The 18,371-nt window shown below is 45.5% G+C and overlaps 1 protein-coding gene across 1 annotated transcript in view; it reads left to right on the top strand.

Annotated features, from left to right (window-relative positions):
• Positions 1-18,371, top strand: part of LOC137905313 (protein sidekick-2-like) — a 76,375-nt gene that overhangs the window by 32,528 nt on the left and 25,476 nt on the right. The window contains 4 exon segments of the mRNA XM_068749538.1: positions 10,864-11,026; positions 13,244-13,350; positions 13,620-13,767; positions 16,100-16,233. Of these exon segments, the coding sequence (XP_068605639.1) occupies positions 10,864-11,026; positions 13,244-13,350; positions 13,620-13,767; positions 16,100-16,233 (552 nt within the window).

The raw sequence follows: 18,371 nt of genomic DNA, 5'->3' as shown, positions 1-18,371 counted from the left end.
CCCCTCTATCATGCAGAGCTCCAGTCAACAGTGGGATCAAATCCTCCCCTTCATGAATCCCGGGCCTGTCAGAGCAGTCAGGCATGGAGGCGGTGGATGGGTGGCATCTGAACTCGAGAGAGAGAGAGAGAGAGGTTGGGAGACAGACAGAGGTGGCGGTGGAAAAGAGCAGTTTGTGGTTGAGAAGTGTTGGGAGAGGAGGAGCCAGGAGGGAATGTTTGAAAAGGAAGTAGTATTTATAAGAAAACTGCTGAGAGAAGGAAAATCCTCACACCAAAATAACAATTTCTGAGGTGAGAGTTTGCTCACTGGAGTTGTAAGAGAAAAGTGCGTGTGTGTGTGTGTGTGTGTGTGTGCGCATGTATTTATTTATGAATACTGTACTGCATTTGGTAACGCAGCATTTGGAAATGATTGATTGGTACAGCATACCAAAGAGAGTGGGGAAAGGTGGGTAGCGAATTTTAATGTGAGAGCTGTAGAGGTTTTTGTGATGAATAAGAGCCACGAGTGAGTTGGTCATTGTCGGAACCCTCCAGCGCCTATTGAATCAGCGAGGCTGGAGTTTTACAATGAGCTTCAGCCATGAAGATCGGCCTGTTGGGTGGTAATAGATGGAAAGCGAGTTGATGGAGACAGGAGGCACAATAGACGAGGCCAGCGGTCTCTGCTGGAGCAGCATTTGTCTGTGGGGAGAGACCCGTGCTCCTCCCACTCACTGGGCAGAGATCAGAGAGCGCCATGCACGGTTGCATTTGATGATTACCGCAGTTCTCACACAGCATAGGTGCACGCACACGTAAAACATGCAATGAGATTGAGAGTTGGGCAAAGATGCTACAAGGGTAGCATGCCGGCTAATGATGCCCTGTTGACCGAACGCTAATGATCTCCCTCCAGCTCAGCCAGGAACTCGACGGGCTTTGATCCATCTGTCATCAAGGGACTGCAGAGCCTGTGCACGTCTCTTTAATCTGATGCAGAATTCAGAGGCATCAGCTCACCGGGGAGAGGAGGTGCACAAACAGCAACAAGCATGGGTTCACATGTAAATACTCACACATGTACATTCCCACGTAAGACAAGCAAACTACAAGAGCAGACCCAAGAACAACCGCGTGTGCAAACCAGACATTTGTCAGATGCTCGGATGTTTTATTCACACACACACACACACACACACGTGCACACCACGCACGAAGAAAAATCTCTTGAATCCATGACGGAGATTACACATCATTTAATGCCATGGTAAAAGAGCAGCAATAAATGGAACAGATGATTCGTTAATATCCAGAGTTTTAATCCACTGCATTAAATGTGTATTAAAGCACATTACTTACTATCGCATGGTAAACATTAAAGGGCTTCTAATAAAATTCACTAGTGCCTACAGGCTTTTCAAAGCAGCAGCATCTCCTCAGTGTCTCGCTAAAGGAACTGATGTAAATATGTTCATTTGTGAATCTTCCCTCCAATTTAGCGCTGCTCATATTGTAGATGAAGATTACACAGGGATTATTGGGTTTGGACAAAAATGCTATTTGATGTGTTTTTATGCCTGGCTTATAGATGTAGTAATATGGAATTAGATCCCATCATCTGTAAAAAATAAAAACAACATGCGTCCTTCATCTTGGCTCTCTGTCAGGTTGTCATTTGCAGATATTCATTGTCAACAGTGGAAATTCAACGTTTGTGATGCAAATCACAGGCTATAACTCTCTGTTGTGTGGAGGTGCCCCATTAAGTCTTCGAATCACTCATGCCGTAGCTCCTGCACCATGAGCGTTTTACCATTTCCGCTTGATCATTTGCACATATTTATTTCATTGTATTACTGCAGCCAACAACAGTCATTGCTTCCACTTTGCAGGTCCTTAAATGTGGAGACTGTTCAGAACGGTCACCGTGATTTTCATTATTGTTGTTGTTTTTTTGCCGTGGGAACATTTCATTAACACAGCACGAAAGAGTTTGTTACATTAACCCAATGAAAGTTGGCATTCACTTTTAAATTTATGTAATTTCTCATTATAACCTCCAGGATATACATGACTTTGCTTCAGTGGAAAATTGCTGTGGTTGTAAATTCCTTACCCCCCCCCCCCCCCCCCCCCCACACACACACACACACACACACACACACACACCCAAGCCTTGCATATGTATAGAACAGTGTCAAAAAAGGAGCCAACCTTGGTTTTTACATTTACATGTAAGAAAGAAAGAAAACGGTAAGAAAATCTTTTGGGGCTATAAAGAAGCTGAAGGTTTGGATAATCAATTTTTCCCTCAAGCAAGTTTCTTAGTCTTTGCCCTCAACCGACAAAAAGAAGAAAGCTACCCTGCGAATATCACCGTAGCGACGGACACATTGTTTTCTTGAATGGAAGCTCAAGAATAGCACTAGAAAATCATCAGCGATCTTAATGTATTAGATGGCATTCTTGGCTGGCACAGTGTGGTTTTTTTTATACTTTTTTGTTGCACTTTTTCAGTGCAATAAAATATAATTTAAAACTAATTTAAAATTATTTTTTATTCTTTTAAATATGGGATTGTTCTATTTAGGTGAACAACTGATTAATGCTTTATAGTAGGAGAGTGGTGAGCAGTCACAATCACCAACCAAATCCTTATTAGTTCATTTCATTATCAAATACTCACTTAGAATGCTGTTTTACGCACGCCATTGTGTGTCTCTCACTTTAAATCCTCCGCTAGGATCGCGTTGACGGAGAAAGCAAAACAATGGGGAAGTTTGCCAGCTTTGTTCGAGTTGCATGTGTCTCGCCCTGCGCCCACCACTGTATCTGATAATTGCGATGAGCAATGTCGTGTGAAGTCGCATGTAAGAAGTAGCCAAATGCTCCCATTAGCATAATGTCATGGCGTTCCGATCTACGTCTGCCTGCTGGCACAGTGATGTCTCTTCTGGCTTTCCTCCTGCTTAGGGGGCATGTGCACTTCAGAGATATGGGCAAGCAAATAGGACTCGCCTGCCTGTGTGGATGCCTCAAAGGTCCTAGTGGGGTATGCACGAGGTGGGGGGCTTTAATGGTCCATCTCGAGTGATTTGGGGGGGAGATGGGGTAGCTAGGACACAATTACAGAGCAGAACTTGGTTGCTCAGCATGGATGATGGGAGAAAATGGTGGTCACAGGGCCTCCCTGTAATGCATTGGAGAGAGGCAATGATGTGACAAAGCTCCATTCTGTCAGCTCTCAAACTCCAGAGGTCTCAATTAGGAGCAGGGACGCTGTGTTCCTGCAGGCTTCCCTGCACACAAAGGTGATGATCCTGCTACGCGTCACCATCAGACATCCACCAAAATTAGAAGAAGAAAAAGCACCATTCCAGCCCCCCACCCCCCACGCACCCATGGCCTCCCCTCATCTATCACATCTAACTCGTTTCTGCCAAAGATCTGCTGTTGCTCACGTGTAATTGAATCAGCGTGACGAATTGTCAGTTTTGGAATCTCGTGAGATCGCATTCCCTAAAGCGGATGATGAATCGGCTATGAGGGAAGGTGTTTGTCTCCTGCAAAATGGGTAAGCAAAGCTTTGCCGGCGCAGATTGCTGTTTGGGCTTGTGCCAGGAGGAAGGAAGTGAGACGGGCTACGTAAATGTAATGAAGGCATAATAACTCTTACCTCCGTCAGTTTCTCTCTGCCATTAGAATTTACTGCCAGCCCTGCCACTCCCAGCATCCATGCACTCTGCCACACTGACAAGAATCACAATCACCTGTCGTTCCACACACACACACACACACACACACATCTAGCTCTGATACCTTCCACCTATAGCAAATCATTATTAGCATGCCGGTGGTATCTCTTCAATTCGCAGATTCAAAGGGATCGGCTGGGAAGGCGCGTGCGGATGGAACATGGCAGTTCGAATCCATCCATTTTGTCTGATAATATTGTGGTGTCTGTATCTTAAAGAGATGCAGGCGCACGAGGATTAGGGCATATTGTCATGCACAGGCACACACACACACACACACACACACACACACATGTGGGGTGAGGGATAACGGAGAACAGGGAGCAGGCAGGTTTTCATAATGTCAAGAGCCAGGGTGATGCGCTCCTTCAAAAAACTAAAAAGTAAAAATCTATCTATATGTTAATGGCAGGAGGGAAACGTACAGACTCTCTTTAGCGAACCAAGCAATTAAAATCAAGACTTGTCCGATAACTATGTCTGTATTGAGCTCGGTCCCAGGATGGACAGGTAGCTCCGCCTCGCCGCTGCACCTGATCATCTCCGTCTCCACGTGTAGCACGTGAAATAATGTTCCGCCCACCATACCATCCACTAATTAGGATCTAATTATCCAGGCTAGTGTAAACAATCGCAGCAGATGGCGTAGCGTGCAGCATTAACTCTAATGACCCGGGGCCCTGTGGAATTCACATTTCAGTGCGTTTGTTTATTTTCCTCCATTAGTCTTTGCCCTACTTTCTAAATTCACTTAGGCCTATTTCCAACCTCCTCATGCCTTGAGAAAATCTGCCCGCCTCCTATTTCCGATGCTGCTGTGAGTTCTTTTTTTCTTTTCCTATGACTTCCACTTAATGTCGTTTATCTTTTTTTGTTGTTGTTGTTTTTGTTGCTTGCATCTTGTTTTGTGTTGCCGTTGTTATTGTTGTTGTTTTCAAACAATGTCAATTAGCTCTCACAAAGATCAAGTGGAAATTTTTGTCTCTTTATCTTCCCCCACCCACAAGCATCTCCTCGTTCCCTAGCGATGAAGAGAAGAAAGTCAGAGACAAACAGCATGTGTGATCGTACGAATGGAAACCTTGCTTCTCCTTCTAAATCGTAAAACAGCTTGTCTTTCACTCCTGGGAAATACGACTGTGATGTCAGCCACACAACGGATGGGAGTCTGAATTTTCCCCATTGTTTTTCCAACCCTCAGTTTCTCTATTGAAAAGAACAAATTATATACAGTATATATACAGTAATACCTTGACATACGAGTGTAATCCGTTCCTGGACCGAGCTCGTAACTCAAATCGCTCCTATGTCAAATCAATTTTTCACATATAAAATAACTGGAAAAAAAATAATCCGTTACGTCCGTCTAAAAACACTCAAATTAACGCTAATAAAAATTGGAAAAAAAGTTTGTATTTGCTATATAGACACTCACACACAAGAATATAGTAAATGATATACAGTATTAGTGTAATATAATATGTAATCCCTTACGGACACCACGGTCATGCTGATCGATCATTTCATGCTTCATCTCCATCGTCATCATGCATTTTTTCTTCTTCTCACTGCCATCCTCACCACTTTGCTCTTTCTGGACCCATCACTTATTATAAAGAATATTCACAAATACAGCGACAGTCACTGAATGAGCTCGCAGCTCTCGGCCATCGAGGGCATATATGTCAAATGAATGCTCGTATCTCAAAGCAAAATATTGCTCGCATTCTGGCTCGTATCTCGGAACACTCATATGGCAAAGCACTCGCATGTCGCGGTATTACTATATCTTGATGTTAGAAAGTAAGACATTACCAAAGTGTCTGACTTCCACTTTTAAATATATTCTGGTTTTGGCACACAGAATATGGCCACAGCTCTCTGCTGCAAGACATAAATCGTATCTGCGTGCCAGGCAGAATCCGTGCTTCTTCTTCATTTTCTTTTTTTTACAAAGCTGTTACCATCCCTTGGTGATTAAAGATATAACTTGCTTACATCTAGCTACAGTTGTCCCAGTCTGGTTTCCATTCTGCTCATTGGACAAGCCTAGGCCGACTTGCGATGCTGCGGAGGGCATATAATGGCGGCAGTGGGTGTGTGAGGTCTCATTAATTGACGCCAGGCCCTGTGCCTGTGTTCTTCAGCGTTCTGTGTTCTCTGCCAGGAGCTGGACTTGCTAATTAGGCTCCTGGATATCACAGACACGTCCCCTGGTGCGTCATACAATATACTGCAAGTGACTCAGAAAGAGTGCTTGGGAGACGGAGGGAGCGGGGCGAGAGGATGGAGGGAGATGGAGGGAGATGGAGAGACGATGCGTAAAGACGAAATAAGATGGAAAGACATCTGGACTGGAGGAAAGGGACGCGGGGAGAGTGTGTGAGAGGGAGAGATGACAACTGATGACAGTGTGGGGAGGAATAGAGTGTGAAAACTATGGTATTGGGAGAGATCAAGGCTGCCAAGAAAGAGGGACTGCCACAACACAAGAGGAAACTGTTGTTATCGAGGAAGAAGAGGAGAGAAAGTCAAGATGGCACGAGAGAAACAGGAGAGGGATTCAAAAAGAGAAACATAGTTCAAGATAGGCAGAGCATAGCAGAGAGGCTGCAGCAGGCACTCAGATGAGCAGCGGAGCAAATAGGGAAGAATCCCAAATAGAAGGGTGTGTGCATGTGTGTGTGTGTGTGTGTGTGTGCTGCCTGCTGGAGTGTGCGTGTCCAGATAATTCAATCTGCTGCCCATTTACTGGCCTCCCGCTCCGTCTTCACTCCTAATTAAATCTCCATTTGTTGGCTGGATGCTACTGTTTCTAATTGCATGGCATTAGATAGTCACAGGTACATTCAAACACACACACGCACACACACGCACAGGCATACACACACACATGCCTGTTGGAATCCCAGATGCGTCATTGCGGTAGAAAACACCTCCATTAATCACATCAATTACGCATCAATTAACCTGCAGAGATCCGCCGAATACGCCGGGGGAAGCACGCGCTGTTTTATCTGCGGCGACTTGAGGACATTTGTTTTTTCCGACGTCAAAGCAGATACATTAAAAATATATACATATATATTTCTACAGTTTAACTCAAATAAATATGCTTCATTTCTGTCATGCCACGAGCATGACAACAAGGCTTATAAGCAAGTAGTGCAACAACAGACTGTAGTAGTACTGTAGTATCATACTGCTAAATACCCTTTACAAACAGGGAGGGGACGCTGACCTGTGATGGACGAGCACTAGCAGCAGCCATTTACTCAAAATGGACGCGGGGTTACAGATGGAGACTCTTCCTGTCCCCGTCTTCCAGGCCCGTTTGTTCGGCTTTTCTGTCGTGCTTTTTGCTTCACCTTGCTGACTGGTGTTGGAGGACGCCGCTCTGTTTGCGCGCCTCGTTCTCCTGGTAACACACTCCATCCTGCCGCCACAATTGCTGCTCCATCGCTCTTTGTCTTTTTACCATTAAGCCCTGCATTACGCTCGCTATCTTTTTCACTGTGGCTTTGTCTTCCTCTTCTTGCACACTCCGTCCTAATCCCTTCTTTGTGTCCACCTGCTTTCTGACTCAGGTAAATGACAGAGTGCAAATTGGTGGGGGGGGGGGGGGGAGGGGCCTGTTGGCGGAGCGATAGCCCGGGACAGAGTGGCAGATCGGCCTGACCTTTGGGGCGAGGGAGGGTGCGTGGGTGAATGTTTGTAGGGGTTATTTTGTGTATTTGTGTATTTGTGTATTTCTTAAGTGAGCTCTGAGTCGTAGAAGGCAGCCCACTCTGTGCTTGTGTGTAGTACCTTGTTGTGCACGTGTGCATCCAATAGTTTTTCATTAGCTTTTAAGCGGCTTTTAACCCTCCTCCGGCAACTCCACAGTCAACACCATTTCACCAACCCATTACCAGGCCAAGGCTGCTGCCATGACTGCTGCATAACCTCCATCAGAGAGGCTTGCCCTGAACCGTCTTGCACGTTAATGTCCACTTGGAGAGGCTAAATGAAAGCTCTAAATTTTCCTGGATGACATGATGCACCATGAGGCGGACTGGAGGTGGTCAGTGGAGCAGGGAAGCTATGTTCGTACTGAATGTGTGTGTGTGTCTCTGAAGGGCGAAGGAGATGGGGAGGACGAGCTTGGGAGACATTCGACCTCCTGACGCTTCAACAAGGACAAAGCTCCACTCCGTCACGGCATCACATTTGTGCCGAGTGCCGTCTTAAGAATGGGTACCGGTAGATATATTCAAACACAGGCGCCTGTGGGACCGAACGCAGGGCAGGATGGGCTGCTTGAGAGGAGCTGGGGTAAAGAAATGAGGCTCGATAATAAGGAAAAATAGAGAAGACAAAAGTCAAATGTGAGCGCTTGCATGCCAGCGTGCCACAAAGGGCAGCACGATAGGCCCTGGTTTATGGAGCGGCCCTCAAGGTGCCTGTATACTCTTTGTTTCCCGTCCATTATGATTCTGTGTGTGCAGCGGGGGGACTCGGCTGGAGCAGTGCCACCATTCAGCCTCAGCTGTCAGTTTGGAATAACGTGATTCCACATCTGCGATGAATGGGCTGTGGAGGTGCGAGCTCGACTGGGGACAGCTGCTCACGGCAACAGCCACACACGAAAGCGCCCGCGTTCTCCCCGTGCCAGTTTTGGGTCTTTCCTAGATCCGACCCATTTTGTTTGGCTTTTCTTTTCCCTTGTTCTCATAGTGTTGGAGGTATTCTTGGTCCGGAAAGGATGCCCTGTACCTTTCTATCTTGGATTTGAAACCTACAGCAGGCAGTGTTGTTCCCCCCTCCCCCTTCTGCCAAAGCCCACCAGTGTCCCTTTGTTCGTCACAAAATGGAGGTTGTGACACTTTGTCTCCCCCCCCCCCCCCCCATTCTTTCCAGTAAAGATGTTAGCTGAAGCTTGAAAAGTGTGGCGAGTCAAGTGGACAGAATTCCGTCAGTCACGTTCCTCTTCCACAAAGTTTGACGAAGCGCGGAGGCAAACGCATCGACCTGACATTTTAGTGACGAAACAACTGTGTTTTCAGCGTGAAAAAATAGACACGTGTGCTCCCTCCATTCACGTATGACATATGTATTTACACACAAAATAGAATGTTTACACACTATTTATCTACATCTGACTCACATGCAAATTAATAAAGCAAGGAAGAAAAGCCAAACATAAAGCAGATGGAACCTGCAGTGTTTGACCTCCGCGCTTCAATCTGAAGATCAAAAGCACAGTGATGAGCAGGAAAGGGAGAACGAGGGTCAGACAAGAGGTTCTCTGTTGGAAACTCATTAGATTCCAGAGTCCTGTGTGCTAAGGAATCACTGCTATGCGCTTACCGCGCCAGCAATAAGAACTGATAACGGTCCGCAGCTGTTGGAATGCTGACAGAATCTCAAAGAGAAGACCGCCTTGGTTTTTTCGGTGTAATCACCGGTTTAGCAGCACATGCTGATTTTGCTATGTGGCAAAAAAGCGTTTTCTCTTCTCGCGGTCTGGCGCTGAATATACTTTGCTCAAAGTGCAAAAGCGGTCACAAGTGCTGCGGTGCGCCGCGTGAATGGCTCTGAAACAGGTAACCAAGGTGATGATTACTGTGTGCTCAATTCCCCGTTCAATAATTTCGCCTGCTTGCCTGAGACGATTGTGCGATTCCAGGGTTTGGCGTGCACGGGGTCTCTAATGGTGGCTCGTTGATGGAGCCGTATTGCTAAGTGCATGTCGCCACCGAGTCCCCGGACCAGCAGGGAATGCTTGGATGCCGCATGTGTACATTCTGTTTAGGCATTAGTGAAACGCTTAGGATTGTGTGTGTGTGTGTGTGTGTGTGTGTGCATTTGCCAGCCGATGGAATTACGGCAAAGCAACCTCTCCTCTGCATCGCGAGCCGGGAGTAAAATTGGGATGGCTCCCGCATTCCTGTTCCGGCAGGGGCCAGTGCTGAGGGTCCGTCGAATTTGTCGTTGTTGTTTTCCAGTGATGGTGCAAAGAACAGATTAGCCTCGGAAAAAAATACTTCAGCTTCAAAATGGGGAAAATATTTTGTTCTTGGAAACAAGAAAGCAGTGCTGTTTATCGTGTTCCACTTTTTTATTTGGTGTTAACATGCGCGTGTCTGTGCAGAAAGAGTAGGCGAGAAGCTCCAGTAATCAGCCGGAAGAGTGAGTCTGCCAGCGCGGTAGACCCAGAACCAGCCATGCTTCCAGGCCTTGGCGGCTTACAGCAACTATTAATACAGACTTTAATTAGCCCGCCACAAACTCTGGCACGATCGGCTCAGTGTCGCCCGTGGCTGGGCGCGCCAGACGGATCAATAAGTCTGATCATGCCTTTTTCATCAGCTCAAATGAAAGCACTTTGTCTCGAAGCTCAACCCGAGACCTTGCACATCACCTTAAAGGCATTTGGTGGCTGCGCTGGCTGTGTGCAGTGTTGCAGATGGGGCCTGTATAATCTGGCTGCATTAGGGAACTATAAAGATAAATGAAGGGAAGCACAGAGCATAACTCATCCTGTCAGAGAAAGGGGTTTAAGGCAGGGAAACTTTGTGTTTTCCAAAGCCCCCCCCCCCCCCCCCATAGCTTCCTAGTTTTACACTTTCTCCTCACCCATTTTTTTTCTTATTTTTTTTATTTTGGTGGACAATCTCTGCTGTTTTTTTCCTCCATCTGTTTTCTGACTTACCCCTCCTCCCACCCCTGTCTCTCTCCCTATCCTCTCTTCCTGATCTAGAAGTATGGGAGTGTTCATTTATACTTCCTGCGCTGCACAAATTGCTCTTCTACCTCTCCACCAGTGCATTTCAAATGAAATGGGAAAAAAAAAAAACGTAAGCTGCTTTTGCAGTCACAATTTATTCCGTGTGTTTTCTGCAGGCTTCTCTGTTGACCTTCAAGTTCCCAATCAGCACCAAAGAAAAATGGAAATTGCTTGTTCCGAGTTCCCATTTCCTGTGAATTGATGGAACTGACTGCTTTCAGTGTTTACGGAATCACTATACCTTTTCAATCAGCGACTCCCAACGACAACTTTATTTCTTTCCTCAATGTTTTTTTTTTAAATCTCTTTACATGCTACTCTTACATTTTCCCATGTCTTCTCCCTCACTTTCCAGTGGATGACGTCCCGCCGTATTTTAAGATGGAGCCTCCTCAGACCCAGGTTCATCTGGAGGGGAACCGTCTGGTCCTGACCTGCATGGCAGAAGGCAGCTGGCCCCTAGAATTCAAATGGATCTACAACGGCACCGAGCTCACCCGTTTCTCCTTGGAATATAGGTGAGGAATGTTACCCCATCTGCCGGAACTGATTCTATTATCTTCTTTTTTCTTATTATAATTCATCAACTATAATTAGCTTACTACATGAGAATATTTTAGTGCCATTAAATTGCAACTAATAGCTCAATTGCTCATTTTTATCCATATTCAAGCCTCATTTCTATGGATTTATTCAGGACTGCTTTGGCTGCATGTCTCCCCTGAGACATAACATCTCGCGTTCAGGGGATTGTCAGATTTATTTCGATTAGTATCTCCGCTGCATTCGACATCGAGAGATTGTGTTTTGCGGATATTCTTTTTTCTTGCCGTTTGTTGAAAACGATCCTGTCCTGCAGCAAAATCACACAATGCATATTTTCCTTCAGATTGTACTCGTGAGGTTGTGGGTGGCTTTGCTATGTCAGCAGTAAGATTGTGGTGTTCATATTTTTATTACATACTTAAGTCTCTCCCCACAATGCCAAACAATTCACGTAACACAGACTTCTTTCAAGAGAAATACATCCATATGTCCAGGGGTCCGCAGTGGAAGTCAGTTCTCTTTCATAGCGGAAGCTTCTATTTACTGGAAATAAACACATCCGCTTCAAACAGTGTAGAGACCCTCCCCCTATAGATGGGCCGTACACTGTGCTGTCCATCATTCAAAAAACTCTTCTTGAAGAAAACACAGATATGAGCCTGCCCTTGCGGTAATCATCAGGGACAGTCACCGAATGCGTGTGGTTAGGGGTTAGGGTGAGGTCCTGAAATACGCCCAAGCAGCCTTTGAGTCCACGGAAGAGCTCATACTCTGCAAGTGATTCTCCCTCAAAATGCTTCATTTGTTGCTCGGCTTACCAGATGATCCTCTCCTGGGGCAAACCGACTTTGCCATTTAATTCGGAGGCTGTTCAGCCAATGAATATTGATGTATCGACGGTCCCCTAATGTGAAGCTGGCCCAACCTGGGGCAGTCAGCTGAGCTTCAACGACCAGTTTCCCCAGGAATTTGACGGACCCGACCTCGAGACCGACCCGCTCAATTATCTGATGTGATGAATGGGGCAGGTTTTAACTCGGACTGTGGGTCGGACCTCTCCATGACGGATGAGAATAATGACAATAACTCTTCACTCAGGCTGTCAGGCCAAGTTATGAAACCCCCAACCCACTATGAAAGATGAGGCAGGAGATGCCACGTCTTCACCTTCTTTGGATTTGACACAATACCTACTTTTTCAGAGGCGTCATCATGTGTGAGTCGGGACGGGCAACACCACAGTGGTGGCATGTATGGCATATGTCATGATGTTGCCCCATCATTGGCTCATTCAGTGCTTAGCATGGTTAAACCATAGTGAGACACACATTCATGCTACTCAGAGAACAGGTGTTACGAGTGTAACCTAAAGCATTATCTAAAGTCATTCCAGACCCTCTGCTGAACAGTCTGATAGACGTGGACAGACACTCTCAGGTGGCATTGTCTGATTTCTATCACTGCCTACCTACCATCCCTACAAACAGCATCCCCCTCCCCGTCTGCCGTTCTCGCTCTCTTGCACCCTCTCCCCCCGCATCGTCTTTTTCTTTCTCAGTCTTCCCTCAACCTTTGGCTTTGCTCTCACGTGGCTTAGTCTCTTGGTCTGCTTGTTATTCTTCACCAGCGTTGATCAAAGAGGAGAACTGGAATCTATTTAATCAGAACCCCCATTCCACCCCCCTCCTCGTCCTTCTCCTCCTCCTCCTCCAACCTGGATCACGGTACAGGGGGGAGCATGGCAGGGGCATATTCCGCACCACTAAGTGGCTGTAGAAAAACCAGTTAAGGGAGACTCAACTCTGGGGTGATCCAGCCAGTATTTCTCACACCATTTAACATTAATGTGCATCAGTGGTGAGATGGACGTGAGAGGCGCTCGTTTGATTTGATACTCCTGGTTGAAAGTACGAATTTCTGTGAAACCTGCCAGTCAGAAATGCCACATTCTGTGCCGGTCACCTAACAGCTGCACTTAGAACAGCCTTCATCTGCTACGATAGAAAACAACATCTGCACCTAATTGCATTCCAAGCCCCAACGCTGGCTAAGTGGAATGCTTCATTTAGGATCTTGAATGTGTGTGTGTGTGTGGGGGGGGGGGGGGTTAAAAGCGTCAACATGAGAAATGTCTCCGTCTGTCATGAGGATGGTGACTAATGGCAATTTGTTTTGTGTGTGTCCATTAGGTACTTGATACCCTCGCTGGACCGAGTCCACGCCGGCCACTACCGCTGCATTGTGAGAAATCGGGTGGGCGCCATAATGCAGTGCAGCACTGAAGTGCAGGTTGCCTGTACGTTTATTTTTTTTGCATTCCCGATTCTAATAGACTGAAAGGCGTGTACTATTTTTTTGTGTAAGGCTTGTCATGCGCCACATGTGGGCGAGTCATTGTGATTAAAAATGCTCAGGTTTTGAATAAGCTGTTTAACCAGGTAATAATGAGGAGTCTTTTTCATCTTCTCCGTAGCGTGCGTGCATTTCCAACATTTTCTCTCCTGTTATTAATACTTAATTTTCTCTGATTCACCTGCTCACACACTGTTCTCTGTTTTTTGCTAGATATGGGTGGTTTCGTGGAGAGCGAAAGAGCCCAAATTGTATCGCAGGGGGAGGGCGCTCTCATCCATGCGCCTCGGATACACAGCTTCCCCAGGCCACAGATCACTTGGTTCAGAGATGGGCGTAAGATTCCCTCCAGCAGTCGGATGTAAGTTTTCTTTTTGCCTTGGTGTTTTTTTAAGAACAAGGAGGAGTGCTGGCGGATGCGACTGTGTTTCTGTGCATGTCTGCACAAGTGCTCTCACACGAGCTATTGCTGAATGCTTAGCTTCTGCAGCAGAGCATCTTTCAACTCCAAGAATTTCAATACCGTTCACAAAATCTCTCCAACCCCGCCCCCCCTTATGCGCCAAGCTAAAGTCGAGCAGAGAAGTTCCTGAGTCCCGGCCCTGTGTTCATAACGCGGGTTATTTTATCACCCCTATTGACTTTGCAGGCAGAATGATTGAAGGATAGCGATAGAGCAGGCAGCAGGGGAAGCAATTAGGAGAAATTGGACAAAAGACCTAAATTGATAACGTGTTTCACTGACAGCACTCAGCCCTGAGTCGATTTGTGTGTAGGAGAGTGTATTTGTCTGTGTTTACTGTATGCGCATGTAGTAAAAATCTGTGTAAGGCTGTGAAAGTCCTGTGCGTGACTTTATTGGCTATAATGTGCACACTTTGAGTGCATGCACAGCCCATCCATCTCCTCCTCTGGAACGTGTTATGTCAGGAACAACTTGAGGGCAATGTCTTCAACTCTGAAACAACTGTACACTTGGACGTGACAATGGACTGGTTGGATTTTGGTGGTCAAATGTCAGTGTTTCTGTGACATCGCAAAATGTCTTTACCTGAAAAATGCATTAAAAATGTGTTTTGGTAACTTATTATGGCATAATTCTGTCTAAAAGCATGCTCAGCAACATAAATCGGGAACGAATGGGAGGTTTGGACCATATTTCACATACTGAATGCCTGATGATTATTGGATGCCTCACCTTGAAACGATCGTGAGTGCTCTTTTGTGCTGCCAGGTTGAAGTACTATGCAAACCGTCCGCGATTTAGAACTTGAAGGCGTTATTGCATTTGAATATTTTTTTAAAAATCCGTAAACGCAGCTTTGACTGAGCTTCAGGTGTCGATGAATGTGACAAAGTTCTCTGCAAAGACTATGTCAAAGTCAGTGTAAGATCTGGACAGATGTGAGTGTAAACTGCAGCTACGCTGGTCAATTCCAAATGCCTAATTCTGCCATGCAGGCAAATTTGAAATGACAGTCCACAACTCCTCAGAAACCGCCTCCTCATCCATTATTTAGCAGTGATGTCATAACTGACAAGATGGCCCTTATCCGAAGTTGCATGCTCCGGCTTGAAGGAAGACTTTGGGGCACGAGTCCTCTGCCTGCAGGCCTCCAAAAATGCAGCACAAGGAGAGGGAAATTGTAAGAAAAATCTCATCCTGTTCCGTGAATGTTTCAACCCATCCCGGCGCCGGTTCCCACGTGGCTGACTCTTATCAGACGTGACGCCGTGAAGTGAAGCTCTGCTCTGTGACAATCAGAGGCACTGACAGGACACTCATTTATTGTTTCTGTGCTGGCTTTTTTTTTTTTGTCCTTCTTTGTGTCAGTCCACATTGATATTCACAGAGGAGGAGGGGGTCCATTGATGTGCTTCTGCCCATATATACATTGACAATCCAAATTGTCCAGGAACTAGTCTGTTTATCCCTGACCGACTAGGCGGATGCTGGCAGTTGAGGAGAATTTAATGTGATTGTGTGTTTAGTATCACTCCTCTTTTAATGGGACCGTTTCAAAGTGTCATCCGTCAGCATAACTAACACTTATATGATCTGTCACTTAAATCATATCCACACACTTAACATACCGTATGCGGACATTTAAATTCACCGGTCGCACAAAGCCGACTCTTAATTTTGTCTGGCTATAAAGACGCCTCTGTAAACAAAAGTCAAACTGACTTACAGTCAGCCTTGCTCATCCCACTTTATCTTTTACAGCAATTAAAATTCTAGTAAAAATGTGTACTGCAGGAACAGGGAGTGTGAAACACCAACAAGGGGACTGTTCCTTTAAGACACCTTGTAAATGTAGGAGCTCATAAAACTTGTTTTTTGTGTGTGTGCTTCGTTTCATTTTATAATTTATGTGTGTGTCAATTTACCCCCCAGGATTTATTGAGAGAAACAACTACTCACAGGTTTTAATGATATGAGTGCATTTGTGTGCTAGTTAATCAATTTGTGTGTGAATGGTGTGTGTTGGGGAACACATTTCGAAATGGACAGCAGTTGACTATGGGGGGGGGGGGTCTGATTAATTGGGAGCCAAGTTAGTGACCTCAAGCTGCTTTTAGCGCATCCAGCTCTACCTTAGGTTGAACCGAGGTTTGGTAAGATGCCATTTTTAGCCGGTGCAGTGTCCTCAACTAATGTATGCATGTGGTGTGCATGCAAATCTGCTCAGTGCCATCACCCTGGAGAACACGCTGGTCATCCTGTCCACCGTGGCGCCTGACGCGGGACGCTACTACGCCCAGGCAGTCAATGACAAGAACGGGGAGAACAAAACCAGCCAGCCTGTCACACTCACAGTGGAGAGTAAGTACACGCATGAAAACACACACACAACTCGGCGACAGACTTTCTCGCCCACTCAGAGAACAACACGTCTCACCAGCAGATTATTTGTGCTGTCATCAGATTGCACTGGCAGGTGGCTGCGAATGTGATGTGGTTTTATTCCTCACATTCAATTCAACACATGGACTCCTTGCACGCAGCCGAATCAGACGGAGACAATGCAAGCCTCAGATAGCATCGTCTCCCTCGGCGTGCCCTTTCATCGCATCACTCCCTTCTCAACGTTTATTCTTCCCTCCGACCAAAAGATGTAATCATAAGTCCTTCCTTAATACTTGTACTCTTGATCTGTAGTCCTCTGACCTCAGGCTCCAGCAGTGAATTGCATTCATGAGATGCAAGATCTCCAACAGCACCTTCGCAAGCCGGGTGGATGCGCAGATGCATAAAGCAGACCCTCGGTTTGATCACTCCTCCCGAAAAGCAGATTCATGACAGTGACGCCGAGCGGGCAGGGATTAACTAAGCACACATGCCCATGCACGCAGACACACATACACACACATATCACACTAGAAGGTCAGACTTTCTTGCAAACAGAACATGTCCTTTTTTAAATAAGGCCTGCCTTTAAAGCGCGGTTACATGTTGAATCTGTCACGTTCACTTTCCTCCAACAAAACAAAATCAGCATGTCCTATGGCAAGCAGCAAATTGAAGGAGTCGCCCCAATGTTTTGTAGTTATGATAGCATCAATCGCATGAAACAAATCCTTGGTTAAAAGTTGACATACGCGTGTGTTTTTTTTATTATTTATCCAACGGAGGAGGTTTGATCACTGGAGGATTCGAGCTGGTTCACATGCAAGGCCGCACATTTCAGCATCATATTCCTCCTTTTGTTTTTCCTATCATTAGTGCAGGGTTTGTAATTCAACACAATGTGAGGGAGGAATCTGGAGGGACCAAATATTGTAGAATATCAGAATCTGAACTTTCAGATCACACATTTTGCATCAGAAAGTGAACACTGTTTTTTTTTTTATGGCTGCCAAATCTGTGGAGTAAAGAATGAAAGATATGGAGGAGAGGCAGCTTGCAGTTCCATAGGGAGCATGCAAATGAGCCAGGCTGAGTCTAATCCTAAAAAACAAAGAATACCGACATTGGGCACCTCTCCGGTCTTCGACTTGCTTTACATTTTGCTCTTCAGAGGGTGAAAATTCACTTCAGTCGACTTGGCTTTATAATTGTCTTTGGACAGATGTAAACAATATGGTGACATTAGTAGCGGGGATTTGCTATGCAGGTCACCATGTTGTTTACTTTCCCCATTTAATTAGAAGATTACACACTTGAAGTATTCTCAACACTGAGAACTGCAATACATTAATTAGTGTCTGCCGAGGCACCGAGCATGTCTTCTAGAAAATTAAATGAGAATTAATTTGACGAGTCAAACAGATTCTCATTTTTCATGGCCAAACGTTAGAGCATAGAAATGTTCACAGACACTTTTTTTTTTAGAACTTAATTTCTGCTTAGACAAACCAGACAATTCATTATCAGTCGTCTTTATCGCACACTCTTCGTAAGAGAAGATGAATGCTTTTGTTCACTTCCTCTGCTCCTCCTCCTCCTCTCGCCATCGCCTTCCTTTCTGCTGAACAGAAATTTAAAGACCTTCGACAAACAAACCCGCCACATCGAACTAAAGTTTCACGGATCGATGCAGTGCCTGTAGTCTTACACTGTACCTTAAGCCAGTAACATTTCATTGATGTGTTAAGAGACGGGCTGATTGTTCTTATTTATGTAAATTGTGATGAAAAGGATCAAACAGAGATGCAGCCGGATTTTAAGAGTTAAAGAAAAGTCAGCCAGTCGGGGCATCGGAGGATGAAATATATGTATTTGTATCCAGTTGTTATTTTATCAACTTTACCTGTCTTGTCACACTTTAGATTTATTTGCCCTATTAAAGCTTTATTCTGAGGTTAATTCAAGGGTAATTTTGAAATGTCCTTTTCACGTACCAAGAAAATGTCAGCAGCTCATCGTCTTGTCTGAACAGTTACTCTCAAGGCCAGGCTTTTCTGTTGATTTAATCATCGGCCTTCTTTAGCATTACCCTAGCGTTCTTTCACCGTTATTTC

This window comes from Brachionichthys hirsutus, chromosome 16 (genome assembly GCF_040956055.1).
Source record: "Brachionichthys hirsutus isolate HB-005 chromosome 16, CSIRO-AGI_Bhir_v1, whole genome shotgun sequence".
Lineage (NCBI taxonomy): Eukaryota > Metazoa > Chordata > Actinopteri > Lophiiformes > Brachionichthyidae > Brachionichthys > Brachionichthys hirsutus.
This window is presented reverse-complemented; position numbering and strand designations above follow the sequence as displayed.